The sequence below is a fragment of the Penicillium manginii genome (genome assembly GCF_028828005.1).
Source record: "Penicillium manginii strain IBT 31320 chromosome Unknown utg000004l:1.0-7231830.0:1.0-7236170.0, whole genome shotgun sequence".
Classification (NCBI taxonomy): Eukaryota; Fungi; Ascomycota; class Eurotiomycetes; order Eurotiales; family Aspergillaceae; genus Penicillium; species Penicillium manginii.
This window is the reverse complement of record NW_026643105.1, coordinates 3,606,060-3,628,599: the sequence shown is the minus strand read 5'-3', so window position 1 is coordinate 3,628,599 and position 22,540 is coordinate 3,606,060. Positions and strand designations below refer to the sequence as shown.

At 51.6% G+C, this 22,540-nt stretch overlaps 10 protein-coding genes across 10 annotated transcripts; 5 read left to right on the top strand and 5 right to left on the bottom strand.

Annotated features, from left to right (window-relative positions):
• Nucleotides 1–186: 186 nt before the first annotated feature.
• Nucleotides 187–1,387, bottom strand: N7533_005066 (DUF4050 domain-containing protein; the record flags this gene model as incomplete). Its single annotated transcript, XM_057101716.1, has 2 exons — nucleotides 187–794; nucleotides 883–1,387. The coding sequence occupies 2 exons, from the start codon at nucleotides 1,385–1,387 to the stop codon at nucleotides 187–189; spliced, it is 1,113 nt and encodes a 370-aa protein (XP_056961346.1).
• Nucleotides 1,388–3,274: 1,887 nt separating this feature from the next.
• N7533_005065 (uncharacterized protein) lies at nucleotides 3,275–3,718 on the top strand (the record flags this gene model as incomplete). Its single annotated transcript, XM_057101715.1, has 1 exon — nucleotides 3,275–3,718. One exon carries the CDS (start codon nucleotides 3,275–3,277, stop codon nucleotides 3,716–3,718), a length of 444 nt encoding a protein of 147 aa, XP_056961345.1.
• Nucleotides 3,719–4,257: 539 nt separating this feature from the next.
• On the bottom strand, nucleotides 4,258–7,155 carry N7533_005064 (ATP-binding protein; the record flags this gene model as incomplete). Its single annotated transcript, XM_057101714.1, has 1 exon — nucleotides 4,258–7,155. The coding sequence occupies one exon, from the start codon at nucleotides 7,153–7,155 to the stop codon at nucleotides 4,258–4,260; it is 2,898 nt and encodes a 965-aa protein (XP_056961344.1).
• Nucleotides 7,156–9,136: 1,981 nt separating this feature from the next.
• On the top strand, nucleotides 9,137–11,453 carry N7533_005063 (LIM domain-binding protein; the record flags this gene model as incomplete). The annotated part of the gene is made up of 2 exons (XM_057101713.1): nucleotides 9,137–9,407; nucleotides 9,595–11,453. 2 exons carry the CDS (start codon nucleotides 9,137–9,139, stop codon nucleotides 11,451–11,453), a joined length of 2,130 nt encoding a protein of 709 aa, XP_056961343.1.
• A 1,140-nt stretch (nucleotides 11,454–12,593) lies between these two features.
• On the top strand, nucleotides 12,594–13,683 carry N7533_005062 (urease accessory protein UreG; the record flags this gene model as incomplete). The annotated part of the gene is made up of 3 exons (XM_057101712.1): nucleotides 12,594–12,769; nucleotides 12,891–12,989; nucleotides 13,143–13,683. 3 exons carry the CDS (start codon nucleotides 12,594–12,596, stop codon nucleotides 13,681–13,683), a joined length of 816 nt encoding a protein of 271 aa, XP_056961342.1.
• Nucleotides 13,684–14,078: 395 nt separating this feature from the next.
• Nucleotides 14,079–15,761, bottom strand: N7533_005061 (WDR46/Utp7 family protein; the record flags this gene model as incomplete). The annotated part of the gene is made up of 2 exons (XM_057101711.1): nucleotides 14,079–15,056; nucleotides 15,129–15,761. 2 exons carry the CDS (start codon nucleotides 15,759–15,761, stop codon nucleotides 14,079–14,081), a joined length of 1,611 nt encoding a protein of 536 aa, XP_056961341.1.
• Nucleotides 15,762–16,049: 288 nt separating this feature from the next.
• On the top strand, nucleotides 16,050–18,518 carry N7533_005060 (small subunit rRNA maturation protein TSR1; the record flags this gene model as incomplete). Its single annotated transcript, XM_057101710.1, has 2 exons — nucleotides 16,050–16,155; nucleotides 16,396–18,518. 2 exons carry the CDS (start codon nucleotides 16,050–16,052, stop codon nucleotides 18,516–18,518), a joined length of 2,229 nt encoding a protein of 742 aa, XP_056961340.1.
• A 561-nt stretch (nucleotides 18,519–19,079) lies between these two features.
• Nucleotides 19,080–20,375, bottom strand: sec17 (alpha-soluble NSF attachment protein SEC17; the record flags this gene model as incomplete). Its single annotated transcript, XM_057101709.1, has 5 exons — nucleotides 19,080–19,418; nucleotides 19,486–19,654; nucleotides 19,725–20,031; nucleotides 20,116–20,239; nucleotides 20,343–20,375. 5 exons carry the CDS (start codon nucleotides 20,373–20,375, stop codon nucleotides 19,080–19,082), a joined length of 972 nt encoding a protein of 323 aa, XP_056961339.1.
• Nucleotides 20,376–20,662: 287 nt separating this feature from the next.
• On the top strand, nucleotides 20,663–21,256 carry N7533_005058 (uncharacterized protein; the record flags this gene model as incomplete). The annotated part of the gene is made up of 1 exon (XM_057101708.1): nucleotides 20,663–21,256. One exon carries the CDS (start codon nucleotides 20,663–20,665, stop codon nucleotides 21,254–21,256), a length of 594 nt encoding a protein of 197 aa, XP_056961338.1.
• A 1,044-nt stretch (nucleotides 21,257–22,300) lies between these two features.
• N7533_005057 (MFS transporter) lies at nucleotides 22,301–22,498 on the bottom strand (the record flags this gene model as incomplete). The annotated part of the gene is made up of 1 exon (XM_057101707.1): nucleotides 22,301–22,498. One exon carries the CDS (start codon nucleotides 22,496–22,498, stop codon nucleotides 22,301–22,303), a length of 198 nt encoding a protein of 65 aa, XP_056961337.1.
• Nucleotides 22,499–22,540: the final 42 nt, after the last annotated feature.

Here is a 22,540-nt window from a genome sequence, read left to right as displayed (position 1 = left end):
CAAAGCAAACAGCAGCACACCATGGTAATCAAAAAAGAGAAGAGGAAAGGAGAGGAAGAGAAAAAGAATGAAACGCCAGATGCATTACGCACAAGGCGTAATATGACTGAAGACTCGATGATAATGCCCAATGTGAGATCCCCGTCCCATAAACGCCTTTCGTATCTCCGCGATTGCTAGATAGCTTCAGATGCCTGGAACGCTAGCGTCGTGGCTCGATCCACGGCGGTGGAAGGGGTTATGAAATACTTTACGCATAGCGTTCGTAATGCTATTTTTCCGCCTCGATGTCGTTCCCTCGCTCGTCCCATCCCCAGTCTTTGGGACGGAGGCATCATCCGCAAGGACAATTGAGGTGACGGCCGGTTTAGGAGGCCATTGGCCATCTGCTTTCCAGCCTTGTACCATTGCCTTTGTGAGATCGGCCAGGTTAACAGGCACGGTGGGCGTCATGCCTTGCACAACGACCTTGGTATATATGGAGGGATATATGCTCGGGTTGATGGTTGCGCGGATAGGATTTGAGGGTGAAAGCAATGGCGGCGCAACAGGGATGAGAAGCTCCTCAAGTTCCTCCTCGTCATCCTCACCCTCGCTATCGGAATCGTCAATGGCCGCGGAGCTTGTTGAGTCCTTACTAGGTGCCTGCTGATCTGGCTCGGTGATACTAGTCTCTGTTGAGCCCTTGCGCTTGGCCTCCTCGTCCGGAGCGGTCGAGTGTTCTTCCTCTTGATCCTGCCGACGATGCTGCTCCTCGATCTTCTCTCTCTCCGCAAGAGAAAGGGTCGCTTCAGCTCTATTCGCCAGAACCGACGCATCGCCCGTATCGCCCGCCTCGTTGTCGGCGACCTGGGGGGGCCGGGGGCGGGGAAGTCCCCGCACCGCTCTCCTCCGCCGAAGGGGTCGTATTCGCGGTAGTTTGGTCCCTTGATGGTATATGCGTATCGGCTAGATTGCGCTTCTGCTCCTTGGCGCGAATTTGCCGCCGTGTCCGCGCTCCTGACCATGCATTTCGTTGTGCGATCCACCTCCGCAACCCCTCGTTCCACGCCATCTCCTCCTCCATCTGTCGACGGCGTCGACGCCGTTGCTCGACGACTGGGTCCCCTCCTAGCTTCGCGGCACCTGGAGAGAACTCGTCATCATCAGATTGATCGGAAGATTGTGGCTCGAGCTCGGAGCCGGAGCTATCGAATTCGCGGGGGCGCCAGTCGGTGACTTGCCGACCCTGCGACAGGGTGCCGATGGAGGAAGAGGTTGAGGAAGAGGATGATGGACGGACACCATTTGGATTTGAGATGGGGTCGAATTCCCAGTCGTTACGCACAACTTCGCGGATGAAGCGTTTTGCCTCGCGAACGGCCGCGTCGCGACTGTCGGTGGACATGGTTTTAAATGTGGGGTGGTCCTTGATTTGAGGGTTTGTGTTCAAGGTGGGCCTTGAGGTAGGCAGGATGAGAGAGATAGGTTGCGAGGAGGGGAGGCGCGTGATGGAACTGAACTCCGGAGCTCAAGTGCGCCCGGACCCTGCAATGGTGAGCACTCCCCGAATTCTGGAAGTGAAAGTGAAGCGAAGCTATCGAGTGGCGGGCGGAGAGAAGGATCCGATGACATCGAGGGCACGTGCCCGCGCAAATAGGGTGAGCAGAGGCGACACGGATTAGCGAGGAACTTATAGACATACATTGGGACATTCCAAGTTGCTGAACTTATGTGAGCTCCAGGGTTATTGAGAGAGACTTGTTAGTGAGGGTAATGTTTGTGAAGTACCTCTTATGTTGGGTTGTGACTGATTCATGTTACACAGCAGTATACTCCGTCTGAGCTGTCCTGGTAGCTGTATATCAGCCCTATCTAGGCTACTCTGAGTCTAAATAGGCCCCTTTTAACCCCTATATGTTTCCCTATTTCAATATACAGGGTCAAAAGAAGAAACCCAGTCTTCAACCTTTTCTTCCTTGAACTTCAAATGCCAAGGAAGTCCACATCTATATAAGCTTCGTCAGGTGCCCTGTGCTTATACTATACTTCATAGTTGTGCCCAGGTGGGTCGTGCGACATGCAGCAAGTCTTGCAAAAACTTGCTACTTTAGGCTGCCCAGGTGATGAGAGAAATTGCTAGACTTTGAAGCTTGGAAGAGGCATATACTAATCTACTCCCTACTAGTATCTTCAAGTCTCGTCAAACCGGTTTGCCACAGCTAACTCATCGAAATCCTTAGCAAAGTCTCACATTAGTACTTTAATTTAGTGAGATTGATGAATGTGATTCAGATCATACCTAGGTAATCATAAAAATCCATACTTCTCAAGCTGGAATAGCTCGAGTCTTCTCATCTAGACAAGGTTGTTAAATACCTATAATCACTGCAACAAACATATTCAAGGTGGTCTCGGGCATATACTTTGGCGATATATGGGCATCACTTAGATCAAATGTCCCAGAATGGGCTCTAGCTGCGCAACGATCTGCGGCAAATCATATTCCTGGGGTTCTCTGCTGCGAAAGACCGTGAGTGCATTCCAATCCTTCCCTGTGGGCACAGCATTTCCCCCTTTTCGATGCAGCCTCGGCGAAGTCCATGCATGGGTTCATACCCATGGACACAGGAGGCTTATTGAACGTTAGACATGGAACTGATATTTCTTTTGTACCGGGGTACCTTTTGAGTTGACAACCGGAAATTGCCAAAATAACCAAATACCATTAGGTTGTTGCAGCTGTCACTACTGTATAATCATGCTCCGTACATCTCATCAGAACCCGTGGATATCGATTCAGGTTTCAAATCTTCCTTGGTACATTGCCGAGTACAGTTACGGGCAGCTTATAAGTTTCCTATGTCAGGTTGCTTACTTCCAAGGTTCTATACTGGTGGTCGTCAAGGTTACTTAAGTAGGGTTCTTACCGGGACTGAAAGACACAACCTTGCACTTTCCCTCTCACATCCATTCCCATCATCAACAATCAGTTTCTCACTTCAGGGCTGCCCTCAGACTTGGGATCCTTCACCTCACTCGAATACGGCTGCTACTGTCTTAACGAACTTGGGTATTCCAATGTCTTCTCTCCCCCAACCTGACGCCGGTTTCGCCCTGGCCCTCCTCCACGAAGTCAAAAACGAGCCATGGACACTGATCCTCCAACTTTGGATTATTTTGTTCGTCGGACTTTCTCCAATTCTCATCTTGTTTATCTTGTTTATCTTGCTGCGCTGGATCGCCGCGAACACCGAAAAGTCAGTGATTCCTTACATATATACACTTTTTGATTATGCCTCTGATCAAAAACAGTGACTCTGGCCAGCCACAAGATGACTCAACCATCATGTCCGATTCATACTTCAAATTCAAATCTTACTTCAATCACAAGCGAATCCTTGGCTGCGTTTCTGGGAATCTCGACACCACTATTCTCGGCCTTACCTTTCTCTCATGCAGCACCTATGCCTTCGCTTCTTTGTTCGACCGTTTCATCAATTCGGGCCTGGTTGCGGGTTTTTGGGAGGGTTTCAATGAGACCTGCTCTGCCTACATAATCGGTTATCATCTTGGTCAAATTCTGCTTGTCATTGGATGGATTGTCACGGTTGTGGCTATCTGCTTGATCTTGGGTCTCACTTTTTACCATTTGGTTTGTCCTTGTTTGCCAGAGTGTGAAGAAGGGGGGGAACCGTCTGGAGCATTGACCGGTAACGCACGACGACCTGTTAGATAAGATCATCCTTCAGTTCTCTGCAAGTGTTGCTGAAAACATTGCTAGATTACGAGGTATCTGGGCTTTGGAGCATCTTTACCACAAGGCACCATGTTCCTATCTTATTTGCTGTGTAGTACAGTGATGACGAGTTCTAATTTCAAAAATATAGTATTATGACTACTAGTGAGCGAGGGTCTCGGTACCTCGACAGTACTACTCACCTGAGCAGTATCTGCTCTGCCCAGCTTGAAGCACCTGGCAGTTAGTTCTAGTACTTCAAGTTTTGTTGGCCGTTTAGCGTATACCTAGGTATGTAAGTTGGATGCCTACTAGTAAATCCCGGGCCCCAATTCGAATGTACTTCAATACAAAGACTCGGACTTGAACCAAGGGCTTATTACGAACGACTCCGTGCCAGCCTGCCCAGGTGGGTGTACATAGTAAGTATCTTCTTGTGTATTGGTACAGGTCTATCATCGCTAATATGATGTTACATTGCAGGTGGAAAAAAAATCATCAAATATCCCCAACTTTACAAGGTCCACGCCGCGATCCAATCACGCCGAACGCACACGCGCAGTCTCTTCCCGACTCTCCTCACTGCCCGCAGGAATGAATCCCCACCCGCTATTCTTCTTGCGCTGAGCTTTACGATCGCCGTATTGCTCGTCGAACTTGCGAATGGCAGATAACGAGGACATATCCTCGCTGATCGAGGCGCTGATCTCCTGCATCCCGAGTTCAAAGTGCGCAGGCGTGAGCGTGCGGCGTTCCGGATATTGATAGGCTTCGTCACCCTTGTGCTCGGCAGCGGCCTTATTTTCTTCCCGTACGCATGCCAATGCAGCGGCGACGGAGAGGTTCTTCAGATCAGAGCCGGAGTAGAGCGGGGTGCGGTGGGCGAGGTCTGCCAGGTCGACTGCGGAGTCGAGTTGTTCCTCTTTGAGGTGGATTTTCAGAATGGCGTGACGGTCTTCTTCGGTCGGGAGGTCGACGAGAAGTCGTCGGGGGAGACGGCGGAGGACGGCGTCGTCTAGGTCAAATGGTCGGTTTGTGGCGACCATGATGAAGGCTGACATGTCGTTCATGCCGTCCCATTCGCGCAGGAACTGATTGATCAGCTCGCGGTGGGATGTGCGGCTGCTGGCTCCGGTGCGCGAGCAGAAGATGGCGTCTGCTTCGTCGATGAAGACTACGCAGGGGCTGAGCTTCTTCGCCAGGGTGAAGATGGCCTTAACGTTCTTCTCGCCTTCGCCGACGTACATGTCGTAGACTTCGGATCCGCTCACTTCGAGGACAGTCGCTCCGCTCTCGCGGGCGACGGCCTTCGCGAGAAGTGTTTTTCCCGTTCCTGGTGGGCCGTAAAGGAGACAACCTGGGATTTTGTCTGTTGCCAACACACCGTAAGTGAAAGCCTCTGGGCGAATGAGAGATAATGAAGTCAGAGTCTTGAGGGCCTCCACGGTTTCGGGAAGGACGTGCACATCGTTGAAGGTAGTCCTGATGCTCTTTGCATCGACGACTCCGTTGAGAAGCTTCTTCTCATGAGTGGTACAAGTCTGGCGCAAGGATTTCAGGAGCTGCTCCCGGGTTTGGCCACTAGGTTCTGAAGCCTTGGGAGTTTTCTCCTGCAGCCAATCGCTAGTGACTCGATCGCCTCCATCCATGAGTTCAATTCCACGTCGGATATGTCCGAAACCGAAGGGCTCGTCCGGCTCTGCGCTTCCAAGTGCGAGGGTTGACAACCAGTGGACCTGGTTGTAGGACCAGAAACGCTCTCTCATACCGGATTGCTTGACGGTCGATGGGTCAAGTGGCCAATCGCGAGAGCCAAAAATATCATCCTTCACGGCTGAGGATGTCTCGCTCAACCTGTAACGCAGCATTGTTTGGAGGTGGCGGGTGTTGATTTCCATTGTTCGCTTTTGATGGTCTTCGGAGAAGGTTTTCTCCACTGTTTTGTTATCCATGGATGGAATGATCACCAAAGTTTTTGAGAACTGATCGTCAAAGACATTTTGCAAAATCTTTGGACCGTCTCGGGAGTTTGTGTGCTGAAGTTCTTGGGATGTGCTGCCAATCAGTAGAACCCTGGATCCTGCTCGTCTGCGTTCTTGGATAACCTTCTGGAGAAGAGTAATCACCCGAGAGCCTTCTCTAGAGCTTTGAATCTCACGATAATCTTGTATGTGAATGATAGTATCCCGTGACAGGGGCTTTTCTGTAACAGGCTCGAGGGGCTGCTGGGCCTCTTCGCCCTCGGTCTCGGGTTTCTTGTGGACTGGTGACTTGGATGCCCCACTCGCCGAGTAAAGGAGCTCATTCAACAGGCCTATCCACCGCTGTTCCATGCGCTGCCCGTAGCCTCGAGAGGTGCTTGGCTCCTGGTCGGGCTGGCCATTGATCGACGCGACGAGTGATTTCAAACCAAGCCAATTGGGAAGCGGAACATCGCCAGACTCCCTACTGGCCTCGATGGTGATGAAACGGGGAGTGCTGACCTCGGCGTGAGTCCCAGGATGCGCACCAGCGATCTCGGGAATATCTTCGTCGGCTTCTCCACCATCTGCAGGCTCAGCGAAGGCGGCCATTATAGCAGGGCGGTAGACTTCGTATCCGAGGGAGCGAATGGCTGACGTCGCACCCGACTCGGCAAGGTCATGCTCACTGAATAGCTGTGCAATATCTTGCGCATTTAGCGTGATCAAGTCGGTATTCAATTCATGTGATAATCGTTTCACGACAGAATCTAGGAACATAATGCCATCGTTGCCGGGATATTGAAGAACGAGGTGTGATTTCTTGGCCGATGGTTCTTTTGCATATTGCGTAGGCGGCAATCGTAAGCCTGCTTTGACTGACGCGCGCAGTTCTTCCCACAAAGGTTCCGCGAGGGAATAACGATTATCTGAGCTCGTTTCTGATGGAGTCACTCCGGTCGAAGGGTCTCCTCCATTGCCTCCAGAAGCCTGATCCCCCGCCGCATCACTGGTATCGGGACTGGGTCCAGGTTTTGACTTGGATTTCGTGATCTCGAGTTGGTACTGAGATTGTAGGAGGTCGGACTGAGCCGGGGAAGCATTGGTTATATTCGCCTGGAGCCAGGAAGGAATGCTGGCGGCTAGCGAGAACTTTTGCTGTTGCTGCTGCTCCGTTTGTCTGTTTCTCATAGCTCTGCGAACGGCAGATCCATATTGCCGCGCAGGAGGTTTCGTCTTCTCGGAGACAGAAGTAGCGGAGGTGTCATTCGCAGGGTTATCGATGTCGGAATGGTGATTATCTAGAACGTCTCTCGCATCCGTATTAGTAGACGGTGTTGAGCCATCGGGGGAAGGTGACGATAGCCATTGCCGCGACAGGTGGAACCGTCGCGCAGGAGTGGGTTCGGGAAAACGACGACGAGCGATGAGTCGACAAGGACGAAGGCGTACGATGGGCAGCCGAGCTTGCTGCATTGACAAATACATCCAGGGCACTATACGCCAAGGAGTCAACAGAGAGCGAATGGCTGCAATGGAGGTGAAGGGCAGGTTGCGCAAGTCCAAATTGAGGCAGTTCCCAAGCCGCCTCCGCGGGAGTGATAATATCACGTGATATACATTGATAAGAAGTTTTCATGAACTTGTAGGTGGTTTATGGAAGAGGTGCAAAAGATCAATGGGCAAAAACAAATGTTGAACAGGTAGTACGTGATGAGGATATGGTTATCTTCCTAATATGTACTCGATCCATATAAAATGCCAATAAAGAGTAGATCAAGCATATTTGTCAAAATTACCACCAGTTGTGAAGACGACATTTCGCATACCTATGGATCTATAATAGAAGTTCGATTAGTGCAGAGCCAAATAATAGACCTCGGGACCGTGTTTGTAATAAATAGGACTCTCGAATGGAGTTGAGTGTGAGCAGATGTCAGGCTTATTTAGGTTAAGGGTGATGGTGATCTTCAACCAGGATTATAATAAAGTTTGTGTTGGATTACGAGCCGAGAGATAACCAGTTTCAATTTCAAGATTGGAAGTTTTCATTGCAATGCTAATCTAGAATAGTATATTGTCCGACCGCGGGGTGATGGTATGATGCTCATACAGCTCGGTGACCTAATGACTAGAGTTGGATTAGCTGATGTTCCCAACTCAATATGGCATGTTGTGAAAAAAAAAAGTGCAAAAAGCATGTGTTTGTTTCTCAGACAAGATATACTGGCAAGTAGCAGACCAACCGGGAAAGGAAGGTCCGAATTTCCTCGTCATGTTCGATTTGGAAGGTAAAGAAGTAAATAGGTTTTGTCATCCTCGAAAGGGGAGGTGGTTTGAGTGAAGGGGGAAAAAAAGAGACGAAGCAAAAAAGTTCAACTTACCATTGCGTAAAAAACAGACGTGCAGAAATGAGCTGATGGTTAGTGGCGTGGTTCATCCGACATTAAGACGACCACTCAACGCAAAGGCAAAGATACACTCGGATATCGCCGGATCATTCGAAGAGTGAAGTCGCGGTGGCGAGGAGCATGAGGAATAAAGAAGAAAAAAGGATGAAGCGGAAGAAAAAAAACCGCGCTGAAATACACATTGGTCATGTGACCTGTTGATCGGGTTAGCGTGGTTTGGTTGAAAATGGCTGGCAAGAGGAAATGAAAATGGGAAGAATGAATTTCTCAGGATTTATGTGAATAGGGTCATATTTTTAGAGATATCCACTCTATTTCTGTTCCCTACATTTAAATTTTTATCTACATACTAGTACTATACCTACAGATTCATCTTGTAGGATTCTTTCAATTCGGTTACATCCTCCACTTCGGAGCCGGTTCCTCCGTCCCCAGTTCCCTCTTCGCTCCCACCGGGCGATCATCCTCCTGGAACCTATGGGCGATCGCGACAAGTCCCTCTCTCCCTCAACATATCCAGTTGGTTTCTGTGAGTCCTTTCTTTCTATACCTACCTAGGTATTCTCCTCTACCACACTTTCCCCCCATCCCATTCTCATCCACTCCCAAAGGGAAGAGACCCAGCAGCCCAGCCCCTCCACACGCCTCCCTATTATCTCTCTCTCCCTCTTCTTTCTCTCTCCCGCCTCTTCCACAGACTCTCGACTCTCGATTTGACTACTCCCTCCCCACGCCCTACTGACCTGAGTTCCTGTAGGAGAACGAGGCCTGCATTGAGGGCGAACCGGGTGAGTGTGAATAGGCTGAGGTCCCGATCGATGCCCCGGCCGTGTCGCGCTGTATCAATTCACCTGGTCTTGGCCTCCACCCCGAAACGCTAAAACCGACCGTCGGCCCATCTCAGGCGCGCTACTTCCATCGCACATCGCTTCTTTCCTCGGTCTCTTCTCTTCGTCGCTTTCGCGGTTGATAACCTTGGAGGCTTTCTGTCGGTCCTGACTCCCTCCGCAATGATGATGGCGCAACCGTTTCCCGCCCATCAAGGCATGCAACATGGCATGCCCCCGGGCCACCACCCAATGGCCGGACAACATCCAAACGCCGGACATCCTGGACCTGGAATGGTACAACAAATGCATCCTGGTGTCTCTCAACCGGGCGGGCCCCAGGTTAGCCAGCCCGGTCCCATGATGGGTGGCATGCCCCCGGGCGCTGGCACCGCTGGTCCTGGCGGTCCCGTCCCAAACGCCCATGCCCTCTCCCATCTGAACCCCGCGAATGCGCATATGTTTCAACAGCAGGGATTTCCTCAAAATTGTGAGTTCGGCTTTCACACCCAGTCCTATTTTAGTCGCTTCAGTAATATTCTGGTCGTCTTTTCATGATTGCCGCGCGATTGGCGCCGGCGATGGACTCTCTCCCTCACTTCCCCAACTAAATCCACTGCCAGCCCATGCAATCGCTCCTCCATCATGAGTACATGCTGACGTCTTAACTCTCGTAGTCGCGAATAATCCTCAGATGATGCAGCAACAGCAGCAGGCACAGATGTTTCGCCAGCGAGTCATGATTCAGCAACAGGCGCAGGCACAAGCCCAGGCACAGGCACAACAGCAACAGCAGCAGCAGCAACATGGTCTTCCTGTTTCATTACCAAATGGTACACAGGGGCTCAATGCTGCCCAGATGGCTGCGATGCAAGCGAATCCTAGAATGAGCCAAGTCAACATGATGCACCTTCAGCAACAGATTCCCCACGGCCAGCAAGGTCTTTCGCAGCAGCAGATGATGGCCATCCAACAGGCGCAACAGCATGCGCAACAGCAGGCCATGGCAAATAACGGTCAACCCGGCCAGCATACCCCTCAACGTACTTCTGCGCAACCCCCGAGCATGCACGAAACCCAGGCTGGGACACCGCAGTCTCAACATGGTGCACTCCCGCAAAGCGGAACTCCCCAGCCGAACCAGCAATCGCAACCCCCTTCGACACAGCCACCGCAATCACAAGGCCCTCAGCAAGCTCAAGCGACGCCAAATCCTCAACCCCAGCCGTTACCCCAGCCTCAGCAACCTGGCCAACAACAACCCCAACCTGGTCAGCAGCAGCAGCAGCCTCAACAAGGACCTCAGGGCCAACAGGGCCAGGTTTCTGGCCCGCCAAGCCAACAGGCCTTGGCTGCTCAAGAAGCTCAATTCAAAGCTCAGCAGCAGACTCAGGCTGCCATGATGATGCAGCAGCAACAGCAACGGTTAAACCGACAGGGTCAGGCTACTCTGTGTCTCCATTCCTACGCAGAGCACCTTGGGAACTTCGCAAGTCGTGGTGAGGCGCCTGACTACATGTTCTGGCATAACTTTGTAGAGAAGTTCTACTCTCCCGGCGGAGTGCTACGCCAGGGCGTTTGGAGCACCCAAGGAGGGTCCAAGCAATTTGAGATCTCCACCCCCGCGCTCGCGAGATTCTATATTACCCAATACAACACCGGCATCAAGCAGATTCAATTGGTTGTCGAGGGTGCTCGTGAACACAACTTGCCAAATGGCGGGCACATCGTGGAAGCCCCAAAGGCTTATTTCATCTACTCGTTCACCAATGAGTGCCGACTATTCACCCATGGTCACCTTCGTGCATACTTTGATGCCAGCAACAAGATTGATATGATGGACTTTACTGTCACCAGCCACGATGAATATGTCCCACGGTCTATGCTGCAGTCTCTCGAGGCCTCAGAGCAGAAGCAGAGCCCGAAGGCGACCAAAAACTCTGGAAAGCGAGCACAGAAGCAGGCACAAAGTTTCACGCTACCAGAATCGATGGTGACCCCGAACGGTGTTCCCAGCGGGGTGATGGATTTCCTCGAGATCGCGGAAACTATCTCCCATATGCAGATGCTTTTCAATTTCTCACAGCAGAACCCAAATCTTTCGCCACCCGAAGCCCTCCGTAACCTCGTCAACACCCTTCATGCGCAGGGCCCAACCGCCCAGTTCGCGACCCCGATGAATCCAGGCATGCAGCCTGTTCCTCGCCAACCTAGCATGAACGGTCCTTCACAGTTCGCCTCTCCTGCTATGGCCCACCTTGGCCTCCCTGGGGCACAAGGCTCGCCCCATCTGACCGGTTCAGCACATGCGAGTCCTGCCCAGAGCCAGATTGCCGGTGCTCCCGGAATGCCCGTCCAGCCGTCGCCAGTCATCAACAATAGCCCCAACGTTGGAGGCAACAAGCGTCGACGTGCAAGTACTGTGAAGATGGAGTCTGAGGATGGCAACGAGGTCAATGGCACTGGCGCACAGGGTGCGACGAAAGTGAAAGCCAGCCCCCGCGTACCAAAGAGGCAAAAGGGAGCTGCATCCTAACGAACTCTTTCCCTATGGGCATATGCTGCCCTTTTGACTTTTGATCGTCTTGTCTCACGTTTCAAGAGGCGGCAACTGGCACATAATTACACCACGAAGGCGACAAATCGGATCGTCTTTTACATTATCTCTTTATTTGAGCGAGAGATCCGTATGGTCCTTCCTCCAAACAGGGAGTTCTCCTTCAAATCTTCGTTTTTTGGCTCTGACGATAAAATATACCGGTGATGGGGTATAATTGCTGTCCTATCTGTCTCTTCTCTGACGCCCTCATTGGCGTCTCGAAGCAGGCGACGGGCCAGCTATTCACAGTGGTTCCCCTCAACAACTCCGATTTTAATGTACTCTATCTCCTCCCTTTTCAGCGTTTCTTTGGTTGGCTCGGGATCATCGCCTTTGAAATTTGCATGTCTTTTTTCACCACCTACACCCCACCCACCTGCGTCTCTCGAATTTCTCTCTGCCATGCTCCGGGGTTTGACGATTTCTGGATTGATAACTACTTGTTTTTTCGGGCGTTTGCCCTTGTCTATTGTGATTGTGATTACTTGTTCTTTATTTTCCTTGTTGAGGGCCTGGATGAACTGGCCGAATCCTTGATATCCGTGTTGGCGATTGCAATGGCGTCGGGCTTATTTGTTTCTTCTGGAGCTCCGTCCGCGTGCATTTTTGGGGGCTTTCCTTTGGGCTCGTTCTGGTCTTGGGCCTTGATTCTTTGATGATGATTTCCCCTCCTCACCCTTTGGGGCTCATCGCTTTGCCGCTATTACTTTCTTGACGAATCCATACATACTACCAACAACTTGCAATTACATACGGTGTAAAGATGGAGTAGCGTGACTCGTGTATAGGAAGAGTTTAAAGGGCTGTGCTATACCATCACCTATCAACTAACCTTGAAGCTATATGAAGAAAGCTCCAGCTTTGTTGGATGAGTTCGCCGATCCGGCGACCTCCGCTCGGCATCGGCCAACACAATGTGATAATGAGAATCTCGGCATTCCTGGGTGGTTATCGTGACGTTCCCCACCAACCCTTGCTTAAACTGCCCCTCCTCTCCCCACGACCGGGGATTTCTTTCTTCCTCGCCAATTTTCTCTCCCCCTTCCACACATCAAGGTTGCGAGAATCTTTACCAACATGTCGCACTCTCACGATCACGATGCTGGCGTCAGCCACTCCCACGATGACCCTTTTAATGGCCACGGTCACTCCCACGACATCCTCGATGGACCCGGCTCATACCTCAACCGCGAAATGCCGCTGATTGAAGGCCGCGACTGGAAGGACCGCGCGTTTACCGTCGGTATTGGAGGGTATGTGATTCTGCAGAGAAATATGGTCCAGATGGGATTGAGTCCTATCTAGATGTTTACCCTTTGCCCGGTCCAACTATAAAATACCAGTATCAACACTGACACCATCCCACTCTATCAGACCCGTCGGTTCTGGCAAGACTGCCCTCATGCTAGCCCTTTGCCACGCCCTGCGCGACCAATATAACATTGCGGCTGTTACCAACGATATCTTTACCCGGTACGATACCTTCCACATCTCTACCTAGCTACCGGCTATAGCTTTAGCTATAGACCCCCACCACCGGAGCTCCATCCCCAACCCAACCAACTCCGAGTCTCCGGGCGAACCAGAATATCCCCCAGCACAAGCTAACAAAACCCTTCCGAACAGAGAAGACGCCGAATTCCTAACCCGGCACAAAGCCCTCGCGCCCTCGCGCATCCGCGCAATCGAAACAGGCGGCTGCCCCCACGCCGCCGTCCGCGAAGACATTTCCGCAAACCTCCTCGCCCTGCAAACGCTCCAGCGCCAATTCACAACCGACCTGCTGCTCATCGAGTCCGGCGGCGACAACCTAGCCGCCAACTACTCGCGCGAGCTGGCGGATTTCATCATCTACGTTATCGACGTGGCGGGCGGAGACAAGGTGCCTCGCAAGGGCGGGCCGGGGATTACGGGCTCTGACCTGCTGGTTGTTAATAAGATTGACCTTGCTGAGGCTGTCGGAGCGGATTTGAAGGTTATGGAGCGGGATGCGGGGAAGATGCGGGAGGATGGACCGACTGTTTTTGCGGTTGTTAAGGATGGGAAGGGGATGGAGCATATTGTTAATTTGATTCTTAGTGCTTGGAAGGGGAGTGGGGCTTATGAGGTTAGTTTGCAGCGCTGGAAGGAGGGGGCTGTTAGGGGGTCGGGGAGTGTTGATGAGTAGGTGGATTTATGTTGATGTTGATGTTGATGTTGATGTTGATGTGATGATGGTCACGGCATTACTAGTACTACCCAAGGCTGAAGTTGGATTGGGGCATTTCGATCAAGTCATTAATCAAGTCTGGATTGGTACAGTATTGAATCTGGCTTCTGTCCTTGCTTCTGCTTCTGCTTTTGTGAGTACTAGTACTGGTTCTATACAAAGAAAAATATATGAATGTCATGAACGAATCTTTCCCCTCCCGTTTTCAACGCCTGAAATGCTGCAGTCACCAAGGGCTTCAAAATGTGTCTCACTTTTCGAAAGAAAAAAATTGGAAAAACCAAAAACGAGAGCCGTGGCTGGGTATCTGTATCTGGAAATACTGTCCATGAAAGAAAGGCAAGTAACTATCCTCAGGAATCCTTCTTCGTGGCGAATCGGCCCAGAGCAGGTCCCAGGTCTTCGCGCTCTTTGCGGAGCTTCTCCTTGTGGCGCGAACGGTGTTCCTCACGCAGGGCCTCAGCCTTGAGTCTCTTGTCATCGATGACATTGCCTCGGCCCTTCTTACGGAGATACTTGCGAAGAGCGCTGTTGCGACCACGGCCGCGGTTCTTAAGCTTCTCCATGTGGTCCTCGGGCCGGTGGTCCAGGTTGCGAGTCTCCTGCACCTTCTTGTCGCTGATGGTGTCCAGCTTACCGATGATGCTCGGGTCGAGCGAAATCATATCCGGCTGGAGCTTGGTGAGCAGCGAGTGCACCTCAGCCTCCTGGCGCTGCTTCGTGTTCTCGTACGGGTTGGCCTCCAGCGAGTCGAAGTTCGGCTCACCGGCGCCGGGGACGAGAAGACTTGCGAATCCTTGGTCGTGGGCTACGCCTAGGACATCTTCGTAGGGGCACCAGCGCATGTTCTCGATACGTTGGCCCTCGCCACCCCACGCCATGTATGGGCTGTTTACCTTGCCTTGGTCGGCGACGGCGGCGTCGAACAGGCCGCGCCACACACTGACTTGAGTACCCCAGCCCACGGCAGTCAGGCCGCGGTCACTGATGGCGACAGATGCTCCGGGCTGGTAGCAGGAGTATGAGTGTACCTCTCGGAACATGCGGATATCCCAGACATTCATTCTTTGGTCCTGGCCGGTGGAGACCATGTAGCGACCCTGGCGGTCGATTGCGAGAGATCGTACGGGTCCGCGGTGGACCTGGGCCTTGACAAGGGCAGTCTGCGAGTTTGGTGACCATAATGTCACGGTTCCATTTTGGTGTCCGGTGTGGAGGATGGCGTTGTGCGGGTTCTGGGTGAGGGAGGTAGGGCGTCCTAGGCGAGTAGGTAATTCGGCAACTGTTTGACCGGTCGAGGTGTCGGTGTACTTAAGATAACCGCTGATACCCTGCAGAAATTTTTTAGATCAAAAACTCGAGACATGCCATGGCAGAAATAAGAAAAAAAAAAGGTAACTCACAACACTAGCAAGCAGAAAGTGGTACGGGAGGAACTCGAGGAAGAGCGGTTCCAAGTGCTTGTTCAGACAGTGGATCTCGACACCATTGTGGTCATAAATGTAGACATATTTCTTCTGCGCAACGGCGAAGAACTGGTTGTTGTGAAGCCAGCGCGCATCGCGGACGGTTTCATTCAATTGCAGCTCGCAGCCAAGTTTGCCATCACGCCAGTCCATTGTCGCAACATGGCCCTTTCGTCCTGCCAACAAGAGATTGCGTCCGTTCCGAGTATAGTCCGTACGGTAAGGTCCGAAGTCGTTCAGTCGTAGCTCGAAGCCTTTCTTCGCTGTCTCCATTCCGACGCTGTCCTTGATCTCATCCTGTCGAACCTTGTAGGTCTTCTCCAATTCACCCTCGGGCTCCAGAAACCCGGCCTCGTGTTCCAAAAGAATTTCGGCATCCTTGGCTTGGAGCATGGCATTTTTGTGCTTCTCTTCCTGCGCCTTGAGGGTGGTGCGGAGCTTCTTGTCGCGAATGTTCTTCATGGAGGGAGCTTTGCCACGGCCGTAGGTTTTTTGGGCTTCGGCCAAGCGCATCTTAGCTTGTCGGTCCTCGGCCGACATAACGGCCTTGCGAGAGTCGGAATCAGCCATCTTTGTGGTTGGATGATGAGACAGCCAAAATGGTCTTTTCGCTGAGGACCGCGGGAGACTTTTTTCGCATCTGAAAAATTGTGCCAAGAGTTGGCGCTCACCGCTCGCTTATCCTCCACTTCGAATTTTTGTTTTTCTTATCGCCCTTTCTTTTTTGGTCTTGGTGGGATCGCTCCAATTCTCCAATTTGTTCTTTTATTCGACTAGGATTTAGACTGTTCGACAAGTCTATTCATTACTTCCAAGCTGGACTCCCTCCCATACCGTTTCAAAGGGTCCAGTGCCAATATGGCGCCCACCCAGGTGCATTCCCACCGTTCGACTACCAAGGTCTCCCACAAGCCTTTCAAGAGCAAGCATGCCTCGAAGAGTGCTTTGAAGGATCTTGCGAAAGGTATGAATAAATCTTCTTCGATCGCATTCCGTGCCACCAAAATTATCTCTACTGACAAATTATATAGGAAAAATCGAAGTTGAGCGGGGCACTCGCAAAACCCCCCCACCAACAGCTCAAGTCCAAACTCGATCGCCGCAATACAGCCCGCCAGAGACAACAACTGAAACATCAGGAGAAGGCGCAAGCAGCGAGTATCTTCGCTGGACAAAGCGGTGCCCCCCCGTCATGTCGCCATAGTTCCGCTCACCCCCACTATCGATGTCACTGCTGTAATTCGCTCGCTGAATGAGAGTGTCGATATCACTTCCGAAATTTCCTCCGAAGGTGCTACCCGGGTGCGGGTTGATCGTTTCAAGCAAAGTCTGCACTTCTTCCCCGCCAAATATGACCTGATCAGTGCGCTGGATGTGTGCCGCCTGGCCGATTTCGTGGTCTTGGTCGTGTCTTCTGAGGTGGAAGTGGAGGAGGAGGGTGAGACTCTGCTGCGCTCGATCGAGGGCCAGGGTATCTCCAACGTCGTTACAGTGGTTCAAGGTCTCGACAACATCAATCCGGCCAAGAAGCGGCCCCAAGTCGCCTCTTCCCTGAAGTCTTTCGTCAACCACTTCTTCCCTGCTGTCGAGAAGGTCATGTCTCTTGACTCTCGACAGGAATGCTCCAATGCCATTCGATCCCTCTGCACTGCTACACCAAAGGGTATCCGATGGCGTGATGAGCGTAGCTGGATGTTCATCGAGAATGTTCAGTGGCCAGAGACCAGCTCCGAGCTGGTGGATGATGTTGTGGTTACTGGTGTTGTCCGTGGTCACGGTCTGAAAGCTGACCGTATCGCCCATATCCCTGGATGGGGTGATTTCCAGATTGACTCAATTACTGCTGCTCCTTTGCCGACCACCAAGGGCAAGCGAGATGACGCCATGGCTGTCGATACCAATGAGACCACACAGGTCTTGGATACCCCTTCCGCAGACCAGGACGACATGGCTACTATTGCCCCTGAAGAAATTGAGATGGACGACGACGTCGTCTCTGTGGCCGAGACTGATCGCAAGGGTGTCTTGCTTGATGACTACCACTACTTCTCTGATGATGATTCACATATGCCCGCAGTGCCTAAGAAACTGCCAAAGGGTACCTCCAAATACCAGTCCGCCTGGTATGTTGAGGATGTGTCAGATTCTGGATCCGACATGGAGGATGAAGACGAGGAAATGGAAATGGACACAGCCGGCGCGCCTGAAGATGGTATCTTCCCCGATAATCAGGATGCCATGACCGAGGGCGGTCCTTCTGAATACCCACAGTCGGAGATGTTCCTTGACCCCTCTCCCGAAGATGAGGCACAGGAACTGGCAGAGTATCGAGCCAGCCGCAAAACAGAGGCCGAGGAAGATTTGGAATTCCCTGACGAGATCGAGCTGCACCCCAACGTAGCGGCCAGAGAGCGCCTTGCCCGATTCCGAGGTCTCAAGAACCTCAAGATAAGTCCTTGGGAAACCTCCGAAGATCGTCCCTACGAGCCCGAAGAATGGCGCCGCCTGCTGCAATTCGGCGATTGGAAGGGCACCAAGAACCGCGTCCTTCGCGAAGCTCTGGCTGGTGGTGTGAACCCTGGTATTCGAGTCGATATTCACTTGCGTGCCGTACCAGCAGCCCTGCGCCAGAAGGCCCAGCCCAACTCGCTTTTCTCACTCCTTCGTCACGAGCACAAAAACACTGTTGTCAACGTCAACTTGACCCTGAGCTCCAGCGTCGAGGCACCTCTCAGGTCAAAGGAGGAGCTCATTGTCCAGATCGGTGCTCGCCGAATGGTCGTCAAGCCCATCTTCTCCGCCGGCGACAACACCCCCAACAACGTCCACAAATTCGACCGCTTCCTGCACCCTGGCCGCAGCGCCATGGCTACATGGATTGGTCCCATGATCTGGGGCGCTGTCCCCATGCTGGTCTTCAGGAACAAGAAATCCGAGGCAGACGAGGAGATGCTCGACTCCGCAGAGGCCAGCCAACCCAGCCTCGAAGGCCTCGAGCTCATCGGCACCGGCACCGTGGTTGCGCCAGACCAGAAGCGCGTGATTGCCAAGCGTGCCATTCTCGCCGGCCACCCTTACAAGATTCACAAGAAGGTCGTTACCGTCCGGTACATGTTCTTCAACTCCGAGGACGTCGCGTGGTTCAAGGCCTTGCAACTGTGGACCCGCCGTGGCCGCAGCGGTTATATCAAGGAGAGTCTTGGTACGCATGGTTACTTCAAGGCTACTTTCGATGCCAAGATCAACCCGCAAGACTCTATCGGCATCAGCTTGTACAAGCGTGTCTTCCCTCGTCCGGCCCGGGCTATCGAGGAGATCGGTGCGTAGGTACTTTCTGCTTCATGATTATTTTATTTTGTATGAGATGGATGAAAGTTCTATTTTTTTGAGACTTCAGATGGTGAGGACTAGCTAGCAGTCCTGTACTGTTCTTTTTGGTGGGAAGGATTGGCGTCATGATACATCCGCAAAAGTAAATAGACTTGAGACGTTTCAATAATGAATCACGATTTTCTCTGCTATTCCTTGAAGACAACTTGAACCTACTTCTTCAATATTCTGTCGTACTAAGGCAATCCATCATTCATTTACGACGCCCCATTAGTAAAAATTTTTGGACGCTGGCGCCTCACAGAAACTTGAACACTGGGTTGATTGCGGCTATGGAGCACCGCAGTGGCCTCTAACCCACTGCCAGTGGGCACGAGTCCAAAAGTAGAAAAGAAAGGGCCAAATGTCATCATAGGACAATCTGCCAGTCTAGATGAAAATGTAACTATATGTTTGCATGAAGAGCGCGAAAGAAGAACAAGTATAACAAATATCCAGGTAGAGATTCTGACTCGACACAGGCAGGGAATCAAAAGACAACGCAAAACAAATTTCCAACTAGGAGAAGTCGTCCTCCAAGTCATCGGCTGCAGATGCATCAGCGGCTCCAGGAACACTGCCAGATTCGGGAATCTTTCTGTAGACTCGGGTGATCATGATCTGTCTCCAGTCGTTGAATGGAGCCAGCATGACAGCGAACTGAGAGCGGGTCTCCTTGGAACCACGGCCTTGAGAACCGTCTACCAAACCGTGGAACTGCTTCGCCTGGTCTTGTGTGGGGGTTGAGAGAATGTCGTACATGTAAGAAAGGAACTTGCACTCATTAGAGCCAACAAAGTGGGGGTACTTGTTGGGGTCTTGGTATCTTTCGAGGGCATTGCGCACTCCGGGTAGGTCCTAGAGACGAAAGATGTGAGTAAGATGTTCGAGCTTGAAACGGCACAAGATTAGACAATGAACGTACCATTTCGGCAAACATGCAGAGAATGGCGTTGAAGAAGCTCTGTGTATAATGGCCTGGGTAGGGTCCGTTGGGGTCGGAGGCAACTCTGATGAAAGCATCGATGGCATTTTGGTAATCAGCTGCGAGAGCTCCCAATTCTCCGACCTTCTGCCAGTTCTTGTTCGCAAGTCTATAGATCATATCCACGCATTAGTATTGCGGAAAATATTGATACAGCGGATGGGATGGGTGGTCCATACGCTTGAGCATTGTCTTTCTCGAACAGCTTCGCGGCCTTCTGATATGCCTCCATTGCCTGGCGTTCATCTCCCATAAGCTCTTCGTAGTGCTTGGCGAGAGCTTGCAGTTGTGTAGCAGCGCGGCGGGGGTTCTTTAGCAGGTAGAAGTTGATGGCCTTGTTAAGCACTCGAGCAGCATCCTCGGGGCTGCTCTTGCCGTAGGCCTTGAAGGCATCTTGGAGAGTATTGGCAGCGTCGAGGGGTTCTTCAATAGGCTTATTCTCCTCGATCGAAGCTGCCTTTTCGTAGGCCATACCCGCTTCTTTATCTATTCAAATCGGGAGATAGCATGTTAGTTGCAAGAAGGACGAGCTTGAAAACGTGGTAAACGCGGGGTGTGATCTGGTCTCACCCATATCCTGAGCCCGGAAAGCATTTCCAGCCTCCTTGTAGAGATCGATAGCATTTTCGTATTTTTCTTGACGTCCGCCGAATAGACTCCAGCCACCACCGGCACTGGAGAGGGCTTTATCGGCCTAAATATTTGCAGGTTGCGAGCGTTGGTCAGTTCTCCCGTTATTTCGTCATTGCCTAGCTCCCAAGTTGGAGAGGTCGGAAGAGGCGCGGGGACAGTCTTACCTTTTGCAGGAGAACACGGGGGTCGTGAGACATTTTGGAGGTGCTTCACAAGGAAGAAGACCAGCTGAGAGAAGGGAGGAATAAGCGGAGGAGGGGAAGTTGGGGTTGGGTTTATCGTGATGGGGAAAGCAGAACAACTGAGATCGGCAGTCCCGCGGCAGGCGGTCAATTTGTTTGCCCGCTTCTTTTACCTGCTCTTCCTCTCGAATCGAATCTCCATCGACCACATTTACTGCTTGTCAAAGCTGACCTGGTCCGATTAGGCTGTGTTCGTGCTATCCAATCGAGAAATCGGTCTCCTTTCTTCCCCCGCCACCATCATGCACCTCCGTGCAATAACGCGGTCGCTGGCCCGCAGTCAATGCATGCTGCGCCGCTATTCCTCCAAACCTCAGCCTCAAAACAGCAACATTGCATCATTACTGTCAGAACCTACCTGGTCCGTTCGATCTCTTCTTCCGGATTCTGCTTCACAATTGAGCGCACCATCGATCTCCCCCAAACAACTTCACCATCTACTGCGACTCTCCGCCCTTCCACCCCCAGCTACACCCGAGGAAGAAAGATCCATGCTTCAGACCCTCGAATCGCAAATCCATTTCGTGAAAGAGATGCAAAGCGTGGATACTACAGGTGTTGAGCCACTCCGCAGCATTCGCGACGAGACACTGGCTGCAACTAAGGAGACGAGTATCGGGTTGGATCGTCTCAAGGACGCCTTGGCGCAAGAACATGTTAGCGGAAGGAGGAAAAGAATCCAACGAGTTGAGCAAGAGAAAACGGAAGGGTCAGAGGAATCCATTTGGAATGGAGATGCGTTGCAGTCTGCCTCTAAGACAAAGGGCCCATACTTCGTTGTTGAGACGGGCCCAGGCGCGAGTCCAACTAAAGGCACAGGTGGCGAGGTGGCCTGATAGATGTGCCATTATGCCCTCTTGCTGCATTTCTGCTGGGGTATAACTATGCTCCGGTCTGTACCATATCACACAGCCACATCACCATGTAAAATAATGTTGAATACCCATTTGAATATTAGCGTCATATAAATACACCTGGGCAAGTACATCCTGAATCGATTTGACCATACATATGATTTCTTGTCCAAGTATTCCAATTCAGTGAGCTACTACCTACCTAGGTACGTATTGGGCTACTCCTCCAAGTTCTTTTCAAAAACTATGCGACGTTGCCAGTCGCTTCCCATATATTTGAAGAAATACCATGAAATGTACCGATGCAAACGTGATAGCGGCCTGGATACCCAACGATTTAGCTGCCCCAAGACGTGTAACGCAATCAATTTGAATATAGATCGCCGTAAATCTAGCACGATTGCGGCTGGCTGTAACCCATGCACCGACCTCGCCCGATCCCTCGGGGTAGCAGTCGAGTCAATTTGATTTACGAACGATTAATATCTTGTTCAAGTTGTGACGGTGGATGCATCTAAAAAACGATTTGTTTCGTCAAAAATATTGATAGATACTTCTTAGGCCAGATTCCGATCGTTGTGTTGACTCCAATGACCCAGGCGACGTTCACAAAGTAACATATCAGGATCGTCAAGACTGGAATCTTCGTGACGGCAACGACTGGACTGGCCATGCACTGGACAAAGCTTCTTCGCGGGGCTTTAGTCTATTGTATTCCGAACAGGCGGATGAAGAAAGTACCATGAGAGCTTGGAGGTGCCTTTCTATCAAACAAGGTCTCGTCGATGAGTAGGATTAAAATCATCCCATGCCTGACACAATTGTGCAAACCCAGAATGCCCATCGCCAGCTGACATCTGTCACAATGAAACAGGTGATCAGAGGACCGAGGTAAGGGCCGAGAATGACAGAAAACTCGACATGGTTGATGATGACCTGTGGGTACTAGTGGAAGAAGAAACGATCCTTAATCCGCATCAAAGCACCTCCTCGTAGGCAATGATTGCGATGATGGCCCACTTCTTTCTACTTCTCTAGTTCATAGGGTCGTTGGTTGTATCCAAAGGTTGAGGTATTAGAACGTAACGCCCGTCGGGGCTGGTCTTTAAAACTAACTGCATTATCAGCATAGCGACTAGGATCGACGATGTAGCCCTCGAGGGCCTCGGATTCCTCGTCGATCTCCAAAGTATCGAGATAGGTGGGCTGTTTTCCCTCAACCATTCTCGCTGGCGAAGATCTTGTGAGGGATTCCGGAAAAAAAAT